General features: G+C 39.3%; 1 protein-coding gene across 2 annotated transcripts; it reads left to right on the top strand.

Annotated features, from left to right (window-relative positions):
* The first annotated feature begins 602 nt into the window (after positions 1-602).
* On the top strand, positions 603-21,162 carry SPI1 (Spi-1 proto-oncogene). 2 transcript variants are annotated; one of them, XM_080618793.1, is made up of 6 exons: positions 603-857; positions 7,298-7,391; positions 9,649-9,690; positions 14,681-14,868; positions 19,640-19,796; positions 20,475-21,162. In XM_080618793.1, the coding sequence occupies exons 1-6, from the start codon at positions 813-815 to the stop codon at positions 20,789-20,791; spliced, it is 843 nt and encodes a 280-aa protein (XP_080474919.1). In that variant the 5' UTR covers positions 603-812; the 3' UTR covers positions 20,792-21,162. The 2 variants fall into 2 exon arrangements, with proteins under 2 accessions (XP_080474919.1, XP_080474920.1); XM_080618794.1 differs by lacking the exon at positions 9,649-9,690.
* The last annotated feature ends 3,229 nt before the right edge of the window (positions 21,163-24,391 follow it).

Below are 24,391 nucleotides of genomic sequence, written 5' to 3'. Positions count from 1 at the left end.
TGCACGAGCTAGAAAAGAAAAGAAATCACAAAAAACAAATGAAAGGACTAAGTTTCTTTCACTAAATAATTTTGCTCTATTGCAAAGCTTATGAAGAAAGTCTCACGGGCTTAATTTCAGGAGCTTTTTGGAAACCTAGGACTGTATATTTGAAACTATATACTGTTTGTTAACTTTCTGCTAAGTATTGCCACCCAATTCCAACACAGGACTATTATCAAAGCAAGTCTGTGTCACTGCCCTGTCCTCACAGAAGCTGTCAGGACTGTGTCTTTACGGTACCTCTATTAAAACAGAGAGCAGCCCCATCGTTCTGGTTCATCTACAGTGGGAAGCACAGAGTCTTTCCCAGAGCGCTGCACCCATGTGCTTGTTTATTGGTATCAGGCCCAGGCTCTGGGTTGCTGATTATACAGTAAGCACCTGCCCATGGCTCAGGGCAGACTTCCTGTTACAGCGCCGCAACTCTGCAATGAGATTTATGCAAACTGGCTAAAAGCTGTGATGTCACAGCCCCTGATAGACCCACGGGCTATCTCCCTTCTACAGACATTTAATAAAATCAGGAACTTCACATACAGCTCAGGAAGTTCACCTCAGAAACTATTAGGGCAAAGAATAAGAACTTGTTAGGGTCCTTCTCCTATCCCGAGGTCCATCATAGCAAAAGGGCTTCACGGAGTCCAAGGATCTCACTTTATTTTTTCTTTTTTTCCTTTTTCTTTTTTGCTTGTTTCATGTGATTTCTTCAAGTCAGTTTTTCTGGATGTTTGAAAACTGAATTAAGAAAAATTCACTCCGAAGTTGGCTGAATGTTGCAAGCTTGCAAAATGGAAGGATTTCCCCTCATTCCCCCTGTGAGTATATGAGGTTTATTCCTAATATTGATCACTGGGATCAGTAGTGAAAGGCAAAGTAAACCAGGTTTATTATTTGAGAATATCTCTGGTTTGGTCTGTATTTGTAATGCCAGGAAGTTGGGCTTAGGTCAATATATAAAGCCAGTGACAGCACTGCAATGAATGGGAAATTAACATTTCCTCCCAAAACTTGTATCTGATTTTTGATCTCCATTTGTTTTCACAGATTAAATGTACGGTATTGTTGTACAGTATGCGCATAGCAAGTCAGTACATCTTTTCCTTTAGTGCCAGGTTTGTGATATAAGGCCGAGTCTTTCTTCAGGATGTAATTCTTAATAATCTGGAGTCTCTGACATAGCTTGTGTGTTTGACTATCTACCAATCTGTGAGAGAAGAGTTGCTGAATGCTGATTTTACCTATTGCAGATTTTAGGACTCTGCTCTTTGCAGTGATGGCATCTAAGTCTGCAACTTTAGTTTCTCTTGAACTGAATTCTCTTGAAATCACTTGCAACGAAAAACCAATCGGTGAATGAGAGTTAAAAATCCACAGGGCTTAAGTGGGTCTTTCAATGTGCTCTCTAAGATACAAACTTTTCTGTGTGCTTATGAGGCTGTTCCTACCCTTTCTTTAACTCTGAAACACGGTTACACTGCTGTAATTTATTGTATGGTGAGTTTGGAAGTAGTTTATGAAGCACATAATGTCACTAACCTGTTCTTCAGAGACAAACCTGAATGGGAAATCTCTAAACAGACTGGGTAAAAGAGGCCCTAATTAGATTGTATGAAGTTTGTAGAGGCTGAAGAGATGTCAGATAAGGTGTTTTACTTGGCTTTTTATGTGGTAGATGACCTACAGTAATTGCTGTCTGTGTTCAGAAAACAGAAAGAGACAACGCAGATCCAAGAGTCCTTTTAACAAGACTTGTATCAAGTCTTCTTTTTGTCTTGCTAAGGACAAAAAGACGTGTCCTTGCTAAGGCTAAGGACGTGTTTCCTTATCTTCCACCCAGCGAGATAGCCCCCTGAGTTCCTTTCATGTTTGGTATCCATGCTCACTGAAAATATGTCTTCTTTTCGGGAGACCCTTTATTCTAGCAGTTCACCATCAGTGTCCCTGAAATCTCACATCTATCCAAAGGGTGGGAAGACCCTAAAAATCTTTTCCCCCTTTTTTTTGCTTTAATTCACCGAATTGCCCAATGACTCTGCTGTAAACGCGTCAGGACAGAAAGCTGAAAAGAAACTGAGAAAATGAAAAAAGTACACAGCCATTTCTCAGTATGTTACGTGTTGGACTTAAAATAAATTTGAAAAGAAATGCAAACCTTGCCCTCAACGACCCCAGAAACCAGCATCTCCATTTAAATAAAAGTAAATAATTGTTAATTTTCTGTCCACTCATTCATTCAAAGCCAAGTTTTCTGGACTCTCTTTTTCCAGTATTGAATTCCAGTGCACACACGGCATAAATAGAGTGAAAATCTAACACAGCCTGGCCCATGGTTTGTCTTGCAGTTAATATTCTGGCTGGATTCTGTTCAGATGAATGATACAACAGGCAGTGAAAATACAATTGTGTCCTACAGAAGCACTTGACAGGGCAATTTGTTCTTCATTTTTGTGATTAAAGTGTCCCATGATTAATCACTTGTGGTTTGTATTTTCAAAACTATTTTAAGTGCACTTTGAGCCCTGCAAGTTAGAGCCCCACACAACTTCGTTATAAATGTCTGTGCCTCTTGGGACTTTTTCAGAGGGGAGCCATAAGCCCGTTTCTAGACAGGGGGTTCTGTGAAGCAATACTTCCCTCCTCTGCCCCTCCTCTTTCAGTTGAGGGTGGTTCAGTAACTGCCTTTCCCTTGACTATGTGAGGAAACTCTTATCCTCCATTTGGAAAACACTGCTGGTTTAAATGGTTTAGGAGTATTGCATCTTTCTCTGAAGATTAGGACTTTTGTATGAAAAGGTCTGCAAACTGGGCCCATGTTTTTCAGTGCATGACAGAATCTAATTGTGCTACAGAGCCAAAAATCATTAAGTCAAACAACTTTGCCTAAGGAGGGCCCCAGTTATATGTGAATCCCTAAGTAGCCACCTGTAGAAATCATAGCTTCAAATAGAAGTATATTCATATGAGAAGTAAAATGCCTCACGGAAAGCTCTGTTCCACATAACTGCATTGCCAGCATGGTCCAGTGAGGCTCCTCCAGTGGGTGATTATGCTAATACCTTTACTCATCTTTTCTAAAATAGTTACACTGTAATTTTTTTCCAAGGAAATATGGTTAATCTGGGCCTGCAAACTTGTCTCAGCAGCACATCATTGGAAACTGTGTGGAGTAATTCTGAATCACATGCCAGTGAATAGTTACGTTAGGATAACAAAAAAGATCAGCTTTTAGTGGATTTACAATCACCTGGAATTACCTGACAAAGTCTCGGTGAATAACAAGAATTTTCAGATTGCTATTCAGTTAAGTCCCCTGTATCTCTCTTAACCAATGTCAGCCAAACCTTCTCCAAGTGGTTTTGTGGCTTTTCCCTTGATTTTCAATGCAAAGAAGGAAGATGGTGGTAAATCTCCATTTATCAAAGTCTGCGACAGATAAAGTATTGTTTGTTGACCTCTTGCTTGAGGTTGGAATATGGTTTTAGATAATGTGCTGTACCTCATGGCATGTACAAAAGGAGATATCAACTTCAGACCACAGCTATGAATAACAAAGCTTTCTGTCACTGTCTTACATGAAAACAATTGACAGAACAAATGGCCATTGACATCAGTTAAATATTAAGTTGTAACATAAGCCATTCTTTGCTTTTTGTCAGGGGAAACAAAACAGTTCAGTGTCATGGAAGTGCTATTAGTAAGATGATGAAATGGGTGCGTGGGTGGGGAGGTTCCAGGGGAGGATGGGGCAAGTGGGTAAAGATTGGTACAAGAGGCAACAGCAGCACATGGTGAAACCTATTGTCTCAAACTAGAGAAAAAGCTTTTAATAAAAAAACAGAGATTAAAAACAGGTTCTTGGCAATAGTTTCTCTAACAAACAGAGGAAAATATCCCATTTTCCCATAGGATAGAGAAAATCAGAGACAGTACATTCTGTACCATCTCCTTTGGCCACCATCTGATTAAGTTTATGATACTTAAACTTTCAAATATTTAATATACATCTTCCCACATTTGTTACTGTACCCTTGAAGCTCAGACAGCAAGATGGTAAGTGGTGCCAATTCATGTCCTTTGTGGGGATGGATTAGTCCAGATTGCAGGAGTTAGCAAAGATATACACATACATATTTTATCACATGGGTCACTGAGCAGAAAACAAATTCAAGGAAGAAAATTCCCACAATGTATAGCAATGAGATTTGAAGTCCCAGACTTTTAAAACACAGTGATCTATGTAAAAGCAGGCTGGTTTTTAGATGTTGAATGACTGCAACTCACTCCACAGTCAGCCAGGTCTGTAAATATTAAGGGAACCACTTTTTTTATTTAACACACCTTCCTCTAGCTCTGCTCATTGAATACACCTCTGAACTTGTAAAACTACCTTTTGAATGGCAGAAATACTTCATTCTCTGCTCTCAAATTGTGAGAAAGCATTGCCTGTTACAGTATATTGAACTGAAATGGGAGAGTTTGGAGTGTCTTGGAGAAGAAGAGGCAACAAAGGCAGAACACAACTAGGAAAAGTCAAATGTTCTTTCCCATACCTAAAATATGTGTTGTTTATCTACTTTCGGACTGATGCTTGGCCTTTCTGCCAAGCTATACTTCTGTACAGAGTTTTTGTTGTAGCAGGGGAAGGTTTATACATAGCAAATTAAGCTTAGATTGACAGGACACTAATTTCTTTGGAAATTTGCTTACTTTTCTTCCTTATATGCAATGGATATATATCATATGCATACTCCTGATGAATGTGATTGTGAGTTTGTTAAGGTTAAATAAAACCCCCAAATACTATAAAAAATGCTTTGAGTATATTTTGGCAGAATATTTATCAGAGACACAAGTTTTGATGCATTTAGTTATAAAATTTATATAATTTCAGATTCTAGTGTTTTAGTTAAAAAGAAATGATTTATATATAACTTTTTTAACCTCCATTTCTCCCAAATAGTATGATGTGCATTTTCCATTTGGACATTGAGGTCTCTCCTTTCTCAGAATGTGAATGGTTTTCTTTGAGTTATCAAAACTTAACAATTCTGATGTGAGGGTTAAAAACTTCATACATCCTTCAGGTTGACATGATTTATCAGAAAGCATATATTTATGGAAAGAAAATAGAAGAGTGGGGTGAATGAATTTGAAAAGATAATAAAGAGTAGAAATTCCCTTCAGAACTTTATCCTGAAGAAAGCAAACCACAGTTGAAATACTTTTTCTTGTCAGAGATCAGAATACACCACTGGTCTAAGGAATGGGGATTAGTGAATGCATATAACCAGTCATGGTTAGAGAGAACACAAAGAAAATATGTAGAGAAATACCAGAAGCATCAGAGAGAATCTATGCTGTATTGTCTCCTTTGACCTTTGGGGAATAAGTTATACTTCCCATTAAATGTGTAGATGAAGGGCAAGTCGATTGGAATCTTATGGATTTGAAAAGGAAGACTGCACCTATGTCCTCTGGAGAGCAGAAGTGAAATGAGTCCCTTCACTGGTATCCCTACAATTAAATGATGATTTACTCCTTTTATTTAGTCTTTCCCTTATATTGTCTTTATTGTTGATTATTGTCTTCTCAAGAATTTTCCAAAACAATTACCACCACCACCAATTATATTGGAAACGGACAGCCAGGCAATGGATTTGCTCCTGAGGGTTTGAATGTTCCATGGATCTGATGCCCAAGAAAACCTTAATCCCCTCAGAATAAGTCTCTCTTTTTCTCGATGCAATTTCATCCATGTCATCATAGAAATCACAGCCCTAGAAAAGGACAATCTTTAAATCCCTAAATTCCACCAGGATGAACTGAAGGAGTTAACTAGAATTTAACAGCAGAGTTAATGAGCAGTGGTAACTCTGCTGTAGTATTCACCAGAAGAAAAATCTTTTCCTCCTGCCAGCTGCTTATCTACCACCTCCATCTGCATTTTAATGGCAGCTGCTGCCTTAGGTGTCACATTCTCCAGTAGTCTAGAGGAGGAAGAAAAACAGAAGCTCACTTGCATTTATGGCATGCTGTCACCATAGCCTAAGCTTGCAAAATGCTGGTGTACCAATAATGAGACAGATTTATGGAGAGGACATACAGATAGGCATATGAACATATAAACAGGTGAACATAAAAAAATGCCCATCATTTAAGTTATTGTATTGTTTTAAATATTTGTCCTTTTCTTTTGAAGTCAGTTATGCTGAAGTCAGTAATGGAATAAAAATGTTTCTATTAGTACCTACAAGAAATAATTTCCTTTCAGAACACAAAGCAGAAGGCTTTTGAGTTCTACATTACTGTTGACACCATAAGAATTTGTTCAGATTGAACTTAGCTGGACAAAAGCTTTGCAAAGTCCTGTGAAGGACATTTCCCTCCTCTAAGTCTTCATTCTCAAAAAAGAAAAATCAAACATCAAATGAAGCAGCAGAATTGTGCACAACTAATAACAAACAGACCACCATTACTGAAACAACATAAGATGTTAAAGAGTATTAACACTGGAGTGCTAGGAGTGGGAAGCAGGACAAGTGGGAAAGTTACCCTATGTCACCTATTTTAAGAAGATAGGAAGGACTTTAATTCTACAGCTAAGCATCCAATAGGTCATGACTCAACATCTGCCCCACTTTTTAAGTCTTGTCTGTGCATACCTAACAGCTCTGTGCAGCTGATTTGAACCAGCAAACATTTACAGTTCATCTTGGGAAAAAAATGAGAAAGAAAATGTTTTTATGCCCCCTGTCAACATCATTACCCTCCTACAAACTGCCACCATTTAATGAGACCTCCTAAAACCACTCAGAAAATCATCCTTAGGCAAGACAAGTTTCTGCTTTCTCTTTTGTGCACAGAAGGAATAACAAATATCTGTCACTACCAAAGAGAAGGTTTCCCTGCTGTGCTGGTGTGATGGCATCCTGGCTTGTGGTTGATGTCCAAGACAGCTCTTTAAGCAGTACCGAGAGAAGGTTGGAGGGTGGGATACCAAGAACTTCTGTAATATCACAGGACAAATTGTCCCACACAGATTGGGTCTAAGGAGATGGATTATTCATTTATTTTTTGCAAACTACTGTTTGGTGTCAAGCATTTTATTCCTGCTGATTCAAAAAGAACTTGAAGCCTCCCCCTTCTTTCCCTAGGTAATATTAAATGTGTTGGCATCTCCCCTTCACTAACTATGAATAATTTTGAGGGGATTTGTATCATCTTACAACTCTAAAAATTCCTCTTCTCTTTGCAGCCCTCTGAAGATATGGTACCCTATGAGTCAGACCTCTACAGACAGCCCCATGACTATTACCAATATCTCAACAGTGATGGAGACAGTCACGGTGGTAAGTTAAAAAATATCTCCTTGGAGCATAAAGTCTCATGGGATACCACAGGAAAGACACTTTAGGACATTCAGGAAAAGAGCAAACATGTTGCTTTGATCTATAATGTATAGGCTCATAATTTCAATTCAGAACCCAACAGTATTTTATTCTGCTTAATGGCACTGTTCCAATCCAGAACTGCAACATGGTTTCTCTGAAAGAGAATTTTAGAAAGCACTGAATAATGCAAGTTGCTTCTAGGACCTTGCCAGGAAGGTGGGATCTCATTATCTCTATCCTGCATTATCTTCACTGTGGTTTTGCTTACCCCTGCGGATCAGAAGCACTCTGCTCGTTTCAGAGCTCTTTCATTACCTGGGTTTGTAATACTGTATTTTTTTCTTGTGTTCCCATCTCCAAATGCTGTTTGACATAGGCCCTAGAACACTCTATTTGTGCCTTCATTTTAATTATGTTTCTTTGGTATTTGGCCTTTTTCAACTCCATGTATTTCTGTCTTTCTTTTGATCTCTTTTGCATGCTGCCACACCTGGCTTTAACTTTTACTCTTCCTCCAGTGCACCCAAGTACTTCCTCTCTCTAAATCTATGTAAAACTTCCTTGTAGAAGTAAACCTAGCTTAATATAAAAATACTGTATGATTATTTATTGCTTCAATTTATGTATGCGATTTCAAAGCCTTTGTGTCTTTATATATGCATGTTGTCTGTGCACTGGACTCTAAATCATTGCATACAGGAGAATCTTTCTTGGTGAATTTTGTCTCCTGTGCAATACAATGGTCCAACAACACCGCCCTAGAAATATCAGAGTCAATATTGACTCAGGAAGGAAAAGCACCGTTCTACTGTATCATTTGTGGCAGTCCCTTCAGATCCTGGAGTTTCCCTAAAAGACTCCCACTGGCAGAGCAACTAGACCCATCACTGCTTAATTTAAGACATTTAACAACTTCACAGCATAGCACTGCTTTATCTTTGGAAACAAAAGTTACCTTGAGGGAGAGCAAGTTACAGAATAGGATTGTTCTGAGCATTTAACTGAAAAAGATTCCTAACTGAATTTGCTCTCTACATTGCATTTAAGAAAAACCTGTAATATTCTTTATGCCTGGAGACAAAGAATTAATTCAGTTGTTATAAGTTATCTCACGGCATCTGTCAAGTCACATTAATCAAACCCAGCAAATTCCACATGGAAATTCAGGGTTTTTACATGATAGCGTGTACCTGTTTACACACCCATAAAATGAGGATAATGTTTATTATCTCAAAAGGCAATTGTGACAATTAAACAATGACTGTAAAAGATGTAGGAAAAAGCACTGGAAAATAACTTTTCTGTCATTAAACCTAGGTTACATCAAGCAACAACATCCCTTTATCTTTCATAATCTTATTATCGCACCTGGTTTAGTACCCATTTCTTCTGTTGGAAGGCTGTTCCTAAGCTAAACTGCTCAGCTCATTATGTTAATCATTATGTTAATGATCATTATGTTAATGTTAAAATCATTATGTTAATGATCTGATCATTTTTATTCATCATAATGAACACAACAAAAACTTGCAATTGCCTCTTTGGGTTATGCCCTAAGTAGTACTTAAACACCCACTTTGAACAGAAATTTGACTCTGCCTAAACTTGTGTTGCGCTTGTCCTAAAGACCCAAAACCTTGTTGTTTAATGGTTTAGCTCCTACAGTAAGCAGTTATGAAAGAGGCAACTTAATCCCAGCCTGCACATTTCAATCAAATCTTTATTTATGAAAGCACACGTAATGTAGTTGGTTGTGTCTAAATGTCTAATACACCCTCTGCATTCCTGAATTGCTCACAGTCCAAAAGACCAATGAACAACCAAAGAATACAAATGAGAGTGAAAAACACAAATTAGCATGTTTTGCTTCTTTCCTATTAACACTGACAAACCCAACTTTGGCTTTCATTTCGTTAATGTGACAGAAGTAGTGGGTCTTGAGAAAAGCCATGGAGAAGAGCAGGAAAGGGACATCATAAACTACTTTTAGAAGTATGTACTAAATGTTCAGAACAATGTGGGTAAAAGCACAATGACTGAAAAACGGTGGGGAAAAAGAATAAATAAGGTGCAGCAGTGGGACCAGTGAAGTGAAAGAGCTGAGAATATGATCAGATAGGATAAAAGAATAAATAAGTAGGACAGAATTGTGAGAGAGAAGTTCAGTTTGGGGTACAGTGTGATCACTGGCAATAAATCAAACATAATTTTGCAGGTCTACTCAATACCACTATGGACTTCAAAGAAAAGCTACCAGGTAAAGTAAATACATGCTACAAATGGAATAATACTTCTGACTTTGCTGACAAGGGACTGCTAACACAATAGAAGGTCTTGCTCAAGTGTCAGACCACCTCTCTCTCACTGCTAGCAAGTTAATTAAGTGACAGGAAGATGGCAATATCTTAAGATGTGTGCTACATGCATTACTGCCACTTTTCTAGAACACAATGCTGAAGGCAACCCTAACTCCATGTTTACCTGAGTAGGCAGTGAAGCACACGCAATAGCATGTCACTAATTTAACGTGTAGATCATTGCAAATAAGTGAACAGTGAATTTAACAAGCAAAACCACACCATAAACATATCCACATGTTCACCACAACATGCATTATTTGCATTTATTTTGTATGCTGTAGTTTAACCATTTTGTAAATACTGTAATAAACACAGAAACACAGCCAAGCAGGACAGAAGCTACAAGTGATAGGGTATTAGTCCATCACCCCACCCTAAGCCTGTATGCTAGTAAGTCTGTAAATGTAATACAGCCTGTTTTGTAACACTAACGCAATCTTAGTACTTACAAAATTCCACAGCAGCTTTGTCTCTAAGTTATTACTAAACTTGATGGGTTTAGTAAAAATCACTTTTTGTATGAAGCTGAATGCTGATGCTTGTTCACTTTGTTGCTGGCCTCATGGAACTTACTAGATTTCATGATCTGGGATTTTATTTTCATCCCACCACAGCAATATGATCATTTAAGAATCCCAGCTTTGACTTTTTTAGGATTTTGGCCCACATAGAAATGGAGGAAAGTCCAAACATGTGAACCTTAGTTATGGAAAATAGAAAGAACTCCAAACTTCATTAAAAAATCCCCTCACTTCAAAGCCATTCTCATGCTTTGCTGACTCATAGATTTTGAATATTTTGGCATTATTAAAATCATGACGTTAGTGAAATGAGAAGTAATGAAATTCTACTGTCGTTACAGAAAAGACTGCTGCATTGCCTAGGAGCACAGCATTTCACTTAACAGAAAACAATCTGTAGAGAATCTAGACATTAATTTTCCAGCGTCCTTCAATTTTCCCAGCTTTTCTCAGAGGAGCGAAACACAGTGAGAACATCTAAGCTGTGCAATGGGGCACTGTGTAAGAAACCCTCTCTTAGTTCTAATGTGTTGGAAAACCTGTACAAGAGCAGAACCACTCGGAGATATTAGCTCAGACCTCACAAGTACAGCCATGTCAACAAGTTGTCTCCTTGGTCCAAGCAGAGTGCTGTGCTGACAGAGCTGTCACATTTCCGGTTCAAGAGCTGGCTCATGAATTTCTGCATAGTTTTGTGCTGTGTGGTGCAGATCTAGCCTATTACTCCACTTTCATTATAAATACCTTCCTTAAGCCTGTTTCACATTCTAATTGCTGGTTCTAACATTATTGATCTATTAGAACAGGAGCAAAGCAATTCACATCGGTCAAAAGATGACTGAGAAAGTTCAATCATGTTTTCTCACTTGTAGTGTGAAAATCTACCTCTGTGGTAAATATTAACACAATGCCTTTAGGTCCACTGTTGCTTCCCAACAGGCTAACATCCTCCCTGCTATGGGAGGGAATTCAGAGTTCATGATTGTCCTTCCTCTAACCTTTCACTACATTCAAGACCAAAACAAACACAATCTCCATGTCTCTATAAGAGAGAATTTATTTCACATCCTCTTTCACTTCACATGAAATTTCTCATAATGACTCCATTGTGTAGCTATAGCTTGGCTTTTAGTGACATTTGCCTTTACCCAAAGAATAGACACTTTCCATTTCTAGAATTTTTCTCTCTTTTCTTTTTTCTTCCTTTCACCTTAACAATTTTGAGAGAACAGAATGACTATTGTGCTATTGACAAAGCAAAGAACATAGAGTAAGTAGCTGCTGCTAACTCTAATAACTGCAGTCACAGATATTTAGAGGGGTTTTATGTTTTCATGAGCAATAATTTAGCCAGGCTGGTTAACTACAGAGGGGCTTGTGGAGACAGAATTTTCTCTTTTAATGTAACTAAACCAATATTGCTTTTCTTAAGCATTACTGTAAAATTACAGGCAATTTAGAAAGAAATAAGGGCTTTAACTCCTGTCACAGCTTGAATATTTGGGCATAAGTTTGTGTTGAAGTAATTGCCGATATAGATTTATTTTGTAATGCACTAGTATTACGTGATTGCTGTTAAGTCCCTAAATGCTGTGCTATTAGTACTATGCTATTGTAGTATTTTAACAGCTGCACCTAATTCCATTAAAATGGAATTTGGTAATGACTAGGCTAAATAGCACATAGTGATTAACATGAATATGCATAAATAGCGTTTCGTAAGTTTTATTTGCCAAGAAAGAGTTTAAAAGAACAGTTCTGCAGGCAGCAGAAACCTTGCCATAGGCTTCAAAAATTGAAGTATAAAAACATGAGTACTAATAAAAAGATACTTCAGAAGAATCAGAAGTAGATACTCAGAGCATGCCATGCACGTGGGAAAGGTAGTGGATTCTTTCTTGACCACATAGTTACTGCTATTAAGACATTTCACAGCTGAAGACCTGCCATTGACAGCCTCAGAGACTTTTGCCTGGGCTTTGTCGTCCTTACCTTGTGCATTGATCTCTTTGGCTGTAGTAGATTATGAAAGACAAGGGGTCTTTTGAAATATCCATTGCCATCTGACAGAGGACTTTCTGCAGAAGGAGCAGAGCCAGAATGGGAGTATATATATACACTCCTGCAATGTATTCTCAACAATTTGTTATACAGGGCTGCCCATACTATATGGGGCCTCAGTGTCTGGCTCTGCTTGAAAAAATCTGCAGTAACTTAGCTCAGAAAAAAACAAGTTAGTGTGGCTCAGTCTTCCAGTTAAACAAAACAGTTTCAGACTGAAAGTGCTCAAGGCCTCCTACAGGACACAGCTTTAGATGACCTTGGATTCAAACATACACGCTGCCATTTCCTGGGTTGGAGCAGATGTGAATGCAAAAGTACATGGGTACTTTGCACCCATAAACCCTACTGTTTCACCAGAGAAAACAAAATTTTTCTCTAGCACTACAACATGAAGAAGTGCATTGTAATTATAACTTTGGGCTACAAAATCCATACATAGCCACAAAAAGCACTATAGAACAAAGCAAAGAAATGACAAAGTAATGGAGCAGCTCCCTATGTGCTTTTATAAGTACCTTTCCATCCCTTTCACGTGACATGACTTATCCATGAATCAGAAGAGCAGGAAGGACAAAAAAGTAAGCACTGTGGCAAGTGGTCTGATAGAGCCTCCAAATAAGCTTCTACAGGCCTGAGCCACAAAGGCACCTAAAACAGCTTACAACTTCTCAGGTACCAATCACGTACCAACTATGTTTGGTATATGCATATCACTGAGTTCTCTCTAAAGGAAGCCACATTCAAAGGCATTATCCCAGATTTCAAATCCTCGAGGGGATTAGACCTAATTGTTTGAAACATAAGTTGGGAAGGACGAGGAGACCGAATCTGAGAGAAAGAATAAAGCTGGTATTTAAGAAAAAATGTTCACAGCACATTAGTATCCAGATAATGAAATACACAATAACATCATACTGCAGAATTGGACAATTGGTTCCTCTACAAATTCAGTACAACTAGACTTGGTACAAGGTGTTCAGTTCTGTCCATCACATTATCGGAAGGATGGAAACAGCTGGAAGCTTGAAGAAGAGAACAAATAGGATTTGGGGGGGGTGAATATACTGATTTATATTGAAAGACTGAGAGCTAAGTACATGCAGCAGGGTGAAGTGATAATTAGGAGTAGATTGTAAGAGGAAATGATAACAAGCTGAAAATATGTGAAGGGTATGACAGAAATGATTTCTAGTAATACAAGGAAAGACAATTTGGAATAGTAAGATGTAAATTAGAACTGTTACACTGAATATCATAAAGAAATTTTGGCCATGCATAACTTGATTCATTAAAAATTAAACTGTGAAAGTTAATTTCTAGCTCGGTCAGAGCAGAAGACATGAGGTCGACTTTGATTTTACAAAACAGAGTGCACACAAATATGTACGTAATGGTGCATGCAGCTGCTGTAAGAGAGAAACAGAATTTGCAATGCTTCACAATTCCTCCAGCAGATTTTAAATTTGGAGCAGCAAATATGAAATTCATAAACTGTTGGAGGTTTATTATTGAGCTTAAAAAAACCAGAAATCTAAACCTGAAGATGATAGGGAATTTAATTTCAAAAGTAAATAAATCAGGAAACAGGGAAGTCATTATCTGAGTATTATTTTATGTTTCTGAAAAAAATCATCACAGACATTTCCTACATACTGAAGAGATAAAAAAGGTAGAGAAAGAGTCTGTGTCAGAATTTAGGCTCACTGTAAGCAGTGTACACCAGACTGCTGCAATAGTTTAGCCTTTTATTCTCTTGTATTGGTACTGAAAAATGTGTGACATTGCAACACATGCTTACAGGAACTATCTTACAAAGTGCTGTGTCTCTACGGCAGCATTCCCACATTTTTTCCAGCTGAGTAAAATAAGGATTGAAGATAACTGCAGAAAAATCTGTACATTTGTTGCATCTCCTCATTTCCATGCCATGAGAAAGAGTGTAATGAGACTATGGTAGTATGTAAACCAGTAGAATTTGTGGCCTCAAGAAGGAAAATGTAAGTCTGCTATGGTCTCTTCTTGGGAAAGGTGCCAGCATTAATATCTTTCACATTTTATCCTAAATTATCATTGAAATCCACCTCTCCATCTAAAAGTATTCTCGCTGTTAAAATGGCCAGCCACAAGCATTTATGAGATTAGGAAAAGAAGGAATCTATATAGATTGTCACTAGAGACAGACAGGGCAACAAGGGTGGTGTGGAGAGGGTGCAAAAGGCAGCAACAGGAGAACAGATACCAGACAGGTAAACACCATGTTTCTTAATCTTGTCATGTAGACCATCTATTGTTATTTCTTTAGATCATTACTGGGAATACCATCCACACCACATGCACAGTGAGTTTGAGACCTTTGGAGACAATCACTTCACAGAACTGCAGAGTGTACAGCCTCCCCAGCTGCAGCAGCTGTACAGGCACATGGAGATCGAACAAATGCATGTCTTGGATTCTACAATCCCACCCACACACATTGGACTCAACCACCAGGTATGGTTATCAGCCCTTCCTCAGAATTTAGGATGATTGTTAAGGGCAAAGAAAATAACCCATCAGGGAATGCATACTCTTATGTGAAATAGATTTTGTCCTCAACATAAAAAGGACACAGGACTGTTGGAACAAGCCCAGAGGAGGCCATGAGGATGATCAGGGACTGGAGCAGCTCCTGTATGAAGATAGGCTGAGAAAGTTGGGGCTGTTCAGCCTGGAGAAGAGAAGGCTGCGTGGAGACCTCAAAGCAGCCTTCCAGTATGTGAAGGGGGCCTACAAGGATGCTGGAGAGGGACTCTTCACTAGGGACTGTAGTGATGGTGCAAGGGGTGGTGGGTTAAAACTTAAACAGAGGAAGTTTAGATTGGATATAAGGAAGAAGTTCTTTACTGTAAGGGTGCTGAGGCACTGGAATGGGTTGCCCTAGGAAGCTGTGAATGCTTCATCACTGGCAGTGCTCAAGGCCAGGTTGGATGAGGCCTTGGGTGTCATGGTTTAGTGTGAGGTGTCCCTGCCCATGGCAGGGGGGTTGGAACTGGATGATCTTAAGGTCCTTTCCAACCCAAACCATTCTGTGATTCTATGATTGCTGAAATCAATTACATAAGTTCTTACAGCACAAGCACTTTATATAAAACTCTTCATTCTCAGGACAAATGTGGTTTAAGCATTCCTTTTATCTGGATAACAAGGAGTCAAGCTCCTCAAACTGTGCCTAAAAAGATCACTGTGTTCTCTGGAGGTTTTTGTAATCTCAAAATTTTATTTCATTTAGAATTAAAATCAACTGATCTGAAATTCTAAAGAGGACCTGGACCTGAGAAGCTGTGCATTATCATAGCAAGGGTATCCATGGCTATTAGGAAGGATTCTGAGTCTCAAAGTAGTAGGGAAGTTTTAAATATTTCCAAGCAACACCGACATTTTTACATGACCTGTACAAGAAATGCTAACACAGACAGGTCACTGGTAATTTTACCACAGTGAAAAGGGCTAAGGACAATCTGCTTCTGTTTTGCCTGAAAATGAGTAAGTCAGAAGCCAAACCACACTGTCTTGCTGAGATTTTACATGAAGCCAGTCATCTCCCTGTAAAAAAAAGGTACTCCATTGTGCAGTAAAGATAGTCACCAGAGTGCCAATGAACCCTCATATAAAGCTGAAGTTATGAGGGTTTCCATCATACTGCAAAGATACTAAGCAAAGTGGTGTGGAGATCACTTTTTAACTTGATCCTGCAAGAATATATCCGAAGTCATTACCAGGAGCAATAAGGAAGCTGGGTGATCTTGTGCTAAGGAGTACCCTGAGGTAGGCAGCTATATACAGTGTGGTGAACACAAGACAGAGCAGGACTGCAGCCAGAGATAAAAGTGTTTGCTGGTTACAGTGCTGCATATAATGGTGCCATTGGTGAAGTTTTGTGAGGCAAACTGCATGCATGGACTTGTCATTTTGAGCTTTTTATGTTCAAAGCAAACTGAAATTGGATACAAATTACTAATCAAAAACAGAGAAAAAAATTGAGTGAATAAGTTAACATTGGCAACAGGAAACTGACTGACTGCAAGCCATCAGACTTGCCACCTATTACTCAGAAAAAACTCAGGAATAGAACAGAAGATGTAGATACGAACAGAATTAGGAACAGAAAGTTACTAATATAAAAAATGCTTCATGGAACGGCAGTCTGTGGGAAGCTTCAAGTTGTTTCAGTTGCTCACTGCAACTGCTAACACATAGTGACCGACCATTCTCTATCCAAAGGCGAAGAATAAAAACAAGCCCTTTATGGATACCTTTGGAAGCACCACCAGAAAGCTAGAGCATGCTTCTGCTTATCCCACTTCAATCTACTCAGTTATCAGCCTTCATTTCAGGACAAAAGGCAGATAATTTATATTGTTGCCACTTTCAATAAAGAGCATTATGCTTTCTCTGCCCCAACCAGTACCAAACTGCAGAAGATAATAGTAGGTAAAATTAACCACTACCCTCCTTCTCTTTATCAGTTGGCTTTTTACTTTAACTTACAGTGGCTCACGCAAGTGGTACTTGGCATGCTCTGAGGTTCAGGCTTAGTCTCAGCCATAGTCCTAGGCAACAGATACCATTAGTCAAGGCATTTTCAAAGAAACAGAAGCAGGAAGCAAGCTTTAATCCTCCACTGAATTTGCCAGTTACTAACTGCACCCATCTTGTCATGCAATATCAGAGTTACAGTGAACAAAGGAAGAACTTGAAAAGATATTCTCTAGTTATCCGTTGATAACACATTATTTTATGAAATCAAATTTGAGGCTCAAGCTGTTCTTGGACAAGATTTCTTTAAAAAGTTGTGTTAGCCTGTCAGCAGGTGATCTCACACATAATAAATTGAGAAAGGAATAATCAGTCTGAAGGAAGAATGAAAGAAAAGGTGGAAAACTGTAAAGAGCTTTAGAAAGAGGAAAATCACAAATGGATGCCACAGACCCTGAGACAGCACCAGGATACAGAAAATAGCCAGCAGCTTCTTTAAGCTTTCTCTCTCCAGATCTGCATTAGTAACCTGGCTCTTTCAAAGTCACTATCAGGTCCTCTGTAGCATAGCTGGGTGACACTGTATGTATTGATCTGTGCTGAGTTTTAGGCACAAAGCAATTGTAAGCAAAAATACAGGCAGAGAAAGTGGGCACAGTGTGGGGGAAGCTTACACAACTCTCCAGCTTGGCCTCTGCAACTCCCTTTGCTGGTGAGACACCATTCCCCCTCCCTTCTCTGCAGCACTGTCACTGTCCCCTTCCAGCCCCAGACAAGTGGTTTCCTTACTCCCAACACCAACCCATGATGCGCTCTAGGTGTCCACAACCATTTTCTCTGCTGGGGCACCAAACTCATTGTAAGACATTGTCCTACCTTCTCATTCCCCTACCCCCATGGCACTGTCTCTCCCTTCCTTCCTACCCCTGGGGCTGCAGCTTTCTTAACTGTAAAAAGCTAAAGGTGACTCTGCGGTGAGGGCTGAAGTTTCACTCTTGGGGATCTGACAGGAAGCTTACACACACTCTTACCCAATCCTGGCCTTCCTGCCAGATCGCCTCCAGCCAATGTGCCAACTCATTAACCGCCAGCCGCTGCACCCCAAAACCAGCCCATGGCCCACACTCCTTATTGGGACACTTCAACCTGGTGCAAAACTCATCTGAAGAGCACCATTCTGCAAGGCCAGACGTGGGGTGGGTGATGTGACTCATGAACACCTGCTCCCCGCTTCAGTGCATAAGGTCTCCTGGGAAGGGAGTCGGGTTCAAGGTATCCTTTCTTGGTTGAGGGAAGGAAGAGTGGTTCAAAAGGAGCTCACCTTCCAGAGCTATCGATCTGGCCCATGTAATGAAACCCACTTTCTATATGCTGCTGGGTTTCAGGGGTGTTGGTTGGTTTTCTCTTAATGTAGGAATTGGGTTCTTACTCTCTGTCCCTCAGACTGATCTACTTCTCATTCTTAAATAAGAAGCTGCAATAATTCATGGCAATGGAGATGGTAAAGGGTCTGGAGAACAAGTTTTATGAGGAATGGCTGAGGAAACTGGGGTTGTTTGGTCTGGAGAAGAGAAGGCTCAGAGGGGACCTTACTGTTTTCTACAACTGCCTGACAGGAGGTTGTAGTGAGGTGGGGTCAGTCTCTTCTCCCAGGACAAGAGGAAATGGCCTCAAGCTGCACCAGAGGAGGTTTAGACCAGATATTAGGAACAAGTCTTCCCCGAAAGGTGCTCAGGCATTGGAACAAGCTGCTCAAGGTAGTGGTGGAATCGTCATCCCTGGAGTGTTGATGAGGCCCTCAGCGACATGGGTTAGTGGTGGCCATGGCTGTGCTGGGGAATGGTTGGACTTGATGACCTTTAAGGTCTTTTCCAACCTGGCTGATTGTATGATTCTATGATTCAAACTGCTCACAATCTCTAGCAAACCAGACTATAACTGAGAACTTACAGAGCAGAGGTATATTCCACACTGTTCTGACAAGATCTCTATAAAAGGGCAAAACAATTTAGCACAAAAACTTGTTTTCTAGCTTTGCAGATGAGAAATCCCCATTAACAGGGTATTTTCAGATAGCCATTTCGGAAAACAGAATGTGAGCCAATGTGATGTATCCTTTACCCTAGTGCTAAGGCTATTAGCTTCCTCACAGGGGAAATTCAGGACAGGAAGCTGACAGACCCATGTAACCCCATCTCCAGACCTGGATGCAGTCCTGTGGGGATTCAGTGCTGTTGGAAGGTACTGTGCCTGAGAAATGGAGAGGACAGAGCCAAAACCATTCAAAGCAGCCATGCTTGGGCAGAACCGTTCAGCTCTTTCAAATTTAAAAGAGCAGTTCCAGAAGGTCTGTGCAAGGAAAAAAGTTGTTCTCAAATGCGGTTTTACACTGAGGATAGGCAACAGGGATCAGAAACTCATTAGGAAGAATGCCAGCTTTGGGGAGGTTTGGAGGAAGAGGGGCAATATCACTTACATAGGATATAACATAGGGGAAAGTTCTGACTTTCAAAACTTTATTCCTTCTTCCCTCATGTAAAGATGCGTCTTTGTACATGAGTGTTGATTGTTAGGTGGAAGAGTTTCTTATTGCATAGTATTTATTATAAATGTCAACAACTACCTCACTCGGTATTACCCTAAACAATCTCATGTATCTCTTACTTTCTCCTCCCTTTTCTCTGTAACTTTTCCCATGCCCCACTCTGTCACTACCTCCTGCCTCTACTACTCTTTTCTCCCAAAGATGTCCTATTTGCCTCGGATGTGCCTACAGTACTCCTCTCCACTTCAGCCCAGTTCTGATGAGGAGGACATAGAGAGGCAGAGCCCCCCACTGGAAGTATCAGATGGGGAGACTGATGGTGTGGACCCTGGGCCTGGAATTATGCATGGAGAAACAGGTCAGTGAAGACAGAGGGACTGATAGCGAATAAAGCTGTAGAACTGCTGTAATATTATTTTACCCCACTGCCAATTATTTTATCCCCTGATTCCTTGCAATCTCCAGTCCTGAAAATCTTTTATGACCATAACTGTGTCTGTATCTCAAATCCGACTTATTCACATACTCTCACTTCCTTCTTCTGCCTTGACTATTCAGGCTTCCGGAATGGATAATGGCTTTTGCCATTTATACTACAATTTCCATTAACAGATGGGAAATCCAAGGCAAGAAAGTCAAGGGACTGATCTTTAAAAACATTTAGCTCTGTTTGCTCAGTTCCTGAAAGTCAGGTTCTGTATAACCTGCCCAAATTAGCTTCAGATGGTTTCAAATTAGGAATGCTTTTCAGTTGGCTTCAAATTAGCAAATGAATTTCAGAACAAAGGCTTGGCCTTTTGAATTCCTTATTCTTCTTTCTTTTGCCCAGTACATCAGGCTATATTATGCTCTCACAACTATAACACTGCCTATTGTTATAAATGTTGCAAGCTGAAGCAGTTACGTGACTACCTAGCTAAAAGTTAAAGCTAGCTAGCTAAAACAGTTATATGAATTACATACTTTCTGCTGTTTCAGCAGGAACTACATGCTAATCCTGATGCTCCACTGCCTTTCTTCTTTGACTCTTACACAGGCAGCAAGAAGAAGATACGTCTGTATCAATTCCTTCTGGACCTTCTTCGCAGTGGAGACATGAAGGACAGCATCTGGTGGGTGGACAAGGAAAAAGGTACTTTCCAGTTCTCCTCCAAACACAAAGAAGCATTGGCACATCGCTGGGGCATCCAGAAAGGCAACCGCAAGAAAATGACCTACCAGAAGATGGCACGGGCTTTGAGAAACTACGGCAAGACAGGGGAGGTGAAGAAGGTCAAGAAGAAGCTGACCTACCAGTTTAGTGGAGAGGTGATGGGAAGGGGGGTCACTGATAGGAAGCATTATCCTCACTGAGGCCACGGGACCCTAAGCAAAAAACATATTAAGACCTCCTGGCTGGATACCAGCAGAGGAGATGGACGCATCTTTCTCTTTGCTTCCTGTGCCCCCTTCTCTGCCTTTAAATGGCCTTTACCGTCAGATGTTTCTGGTACGAATTTCCTTCTTCGGCATCTGAGAATCCTAAACATGACAGAATTCTTTGCTTCCATCCTACAAGTTGGACAGAGTTGGGAAATTTAAACCATGTACAAATATATTATTGTCAGGAATATTTTTTTTTTGTTTGATTGTATTGTATCTAAAGAATACAGCTGATGAAGTTTTGCCTTCAAAGGTGGTGCTGTGTCATTCACAGTGACACTGCACTAGCTTACAGCTTTCAAACTAGCATTAATACAGGCTCTGCCGCAGCTCTCACAGCTAGAGAGAAGTTTGCAGATCTTGGAATGATACTCATTCTTTTAAATAGTAATAACATGTACATATTTAATAAAATTTGATATAATGAAGTTGTGGTGTTTGCATAATAAATGATTGCTTCACAAACAGATGTCACGTGAGTTCAGTTATGCAGATACAGTTTATGTGTGGTACCTGAATGAAAAGCACACTAAGTTAGAGGGCTTTATCCATCTGTCACTACATCCTAATTTACTTAGAAACATCTTCAATGCTGTCAAACTAATTACAAAGATAACAGGTGAGATACATTACTATGAAACAGAGTGGAATGATGAAGTCCATTTTAAAATACATCACTATTTTTTCCTGTGCAAATGAGCCCTGCCAGTTGAATAATATCTCTTCACTTATACCAAGAATGGCATTTATAGCTCTATCCGGTTCAGAACATAACAATTAACCATATTTTTCTGTGGTTTCACTCATTTTCCTGCTCCTGTTCTTTCCTTTTGCTTGCTTACCTCCACAGTGATATCTTGAGTTTTCTTATGAACCTTTCTGGGAAATAAGTTGTATTTAATCATGTCTTTGCAGAATTCTAGCACAAAAGGTTGTCAAGCTTTTAACTGTGGATTTTAATCTCTACTGTAAAACAATTAATAGTAGCTAATAACAATTCCATTGCATAGATTACTCTCAATATGCAAAATAAAAGATCATTCAACCCGTGAGATACCACAGTCAAGTTTCCCAGTATACCTAAACACAGAAAAGTCAACCAACGCTGAGAAAATTAGCATTTTAATTTTTAACATTATTTAATACATCTCAATTGTGTTCAAGCACTCAGAAATCAGGAAATATCATCATGATTCTTCCAAAGTAGAGGAGGTGCAATGAGATAGGTCTAGAATGAAGAGAAGGGTTTTCTTTAACAATATTGAAGTTAGGAAGAACCCGTCAAATACAACAATCTGGAAGTCGTAGCTCAGTAATGTAACTAACTTGAAGCTTTTCAGAGCTTGCTCCTCACTGAAACCAGAAACAGTTGAAAGTGATGAGCTTCTTACAGACCTGAGTTCTCGAAATGACATCTAAATGCAGTCAGTTTTGTCTACATAACAATCACTGTGGAAGTGAAAAGGCTGGTGACATCACTGGGCTACAGTGTCTGTTGGAGCCAAACATTAAAAATCACAATGTACTTCTCAGTTCATGAACACTTTAAATACATCAATCAATGCCAGAAATCAGCTGAAGGTTAAAAGCGAGTGAAGGCATCAGAACTTCCTCTATCCAACACAAGAATAAGAAATAAAAATTATCTTTCAGTCTCATAAAAAATCCTGCAACCCAACTTTTGTTTAGTGTTCTTTGAGGACCATATATACTTTCCAAGTCAACTGTTTTATTCAATTAAGGATAGGATATACCAAAGCTATAAAACAATTTAAGAAGGCATTTTGTTTCTAAAATAGTAATGTAAGAACTTCCTATAGGACACAATGTCATACTCACTAAAGTAAACTCTCATAAATAACGTCTGCATCCATGCTGCAATTGTAGGATGGAAAGTGAAGATACTGAAGTTAGCTCTTCGAAGCCTAGAACAACACTCAACACTGACATCATTAGGGTTTCCTCAATGCTGAGCTAGAAACTCAGGACTCTTCTGCTTGGTACTGATGATGACTCTCCACCACTGACTTGTTACTAGAAAGAGACATTTGCCTTCACAGAATCACAGAATCAAAGAATAATTTGCGTTGGAAGGGACTTTCAAAGGTCATCTAGTCCAACCCGCCTGCAATGAGCAGGGACACCTTCTACTAGATCAGGTTGCCCAGAACCACATCCAGCTTGGCCTTGAATGTCTACAGGGACGGCGCATCCACCACCTCTCTGGGTAAGACTTAAAGAGTTGATATTCAAGAAAACTAGAGGATTAATTCCTCTCTTCATAAAAATATCTTTATCATAAACACAGCTTGAAAAGCAGAACTGATCATTCTCACTATAATTTGGAGGAGAAGGATCATTTCCTCTTACAGGAAAGCTATGATGACTGAAACGAGCTAACTGGTGAGCTACTTGTGGAGATGTTTAGGATAACACAAAAGCCATTTCAAGCTTGTCAAAAAGCCTTCTTACATCTCAGAGACCTAGTTTTCCATTTGCTTATACAGAAAACAATGAAATGTTAGAGAAATAATACTAAATTAAAATAAGCAAACAGAAACAATGAGAACCTTTACATGATTTGAGCAGTGTGAATTACTATAAAATATTATTATAAAGTAGCTACTTGCACTTGAATTGAAGAATTCGCATTTTACAATGGTTTTGGCCACAAGTCACATGGAAATGGAAACAGAAGAATCTGAGGAAAACTATTTCTGGAGATGGTATTATTTATAATTAAAATGTTTCTAAAAATAATATTGAATACACTTTAATGAGCAGGATTTAAATTTTCTTTATCTCCAAAGTTGAATTCTTTTTCTCTTCCTCTTGTTAATGCTTTGAGATACTGTTTCTAAAAATATTCACTCCCCATCTGTTTCTGGTTAGGTTTTTCATCTGTGGCATAAAGAGTCTGAATAATCATGTGTTGCAGCTGTGAAGGAGGCCAAACGATGATGCTTCTCCGCCACAGTACCCTTTGTATCCCATTCAATCAAACTGGTCAGGATAACAGGCTGTCTAATCAAGCTGAATTATTGCCATTAAGTTTCACATGCAAACAGAAGCTTTTTGGCTGTTTTAGAGAAAAATGCCAGATTTCATGTGAGAAAATCACTGGTTCAGGAAAATTACGGAGAAGGAAGCATTCCATTTTACCTGAAAATAGTCAAGTACCAGACAGGGAGACATGCTGGGAAAAGGTAAGTCAGGGCATTAACTGGAGAGATGACCCATTAGTAGCACAAGTTTATTGGAACATTTTGTGTCCAATTGCTGTTGGAGATCACCAATCCTCTTTCAACACAAACATTCATGCTACAGCCAGATATTCAACTTACATATGACCTTCGCAGCCTGCTTTAAAAAACAAAACCAAGCACCTTTATTAGCTGCTAACTAGTTCCTGAACAATTTTTGTGGAAAGGTATAATTCAGAACACTAATATGGAGCTAAACCTAAAATACTGAAATTCCTACAGCATTTTAGATCCGCAGCCATACATTGTAAGTGTAGAAGGTTAAAAA

Source organism: Psittacula echo, assembly GCF_963264785.1.
Source record: "Psittacula echo genome assembly, chromosome: 5".
In the NCBI taxonomy this organism is placed as follows: Eukaryota; Metazoa; Chordata; class Aves; order Psittaciformes; family Psittacidae; genus Psittacula; species Psittacula echo.
The sequence above is the reverse complement of the archived record's forward strand: the minus strand, read 5'-3'. Positions and strand labels throughout refer to the sequence as shown.

Coding starts and splice junctions, on each gene's coding strand:
- SPI1 (XM_080618793.1), top strand. CDS start 813: ATGTTGCAAGCTTGCAAAATGGAAGGATTTCCCCTCATTCCCCCT. Junction 858..7,297: donor GATTTCCCCTCATTCCCCCT/GTGAGTATATGA, acceptor TTCTCTTTGCAG/CCCTCTGAAGATATGGTACC. Junction 19,797..20,474: donor AATTATGCATGGAGAAACAG/GTCAGTGAAGAC, acceptor ACTCTTACACAG/GCAGCAAGAAGAAGATACGT.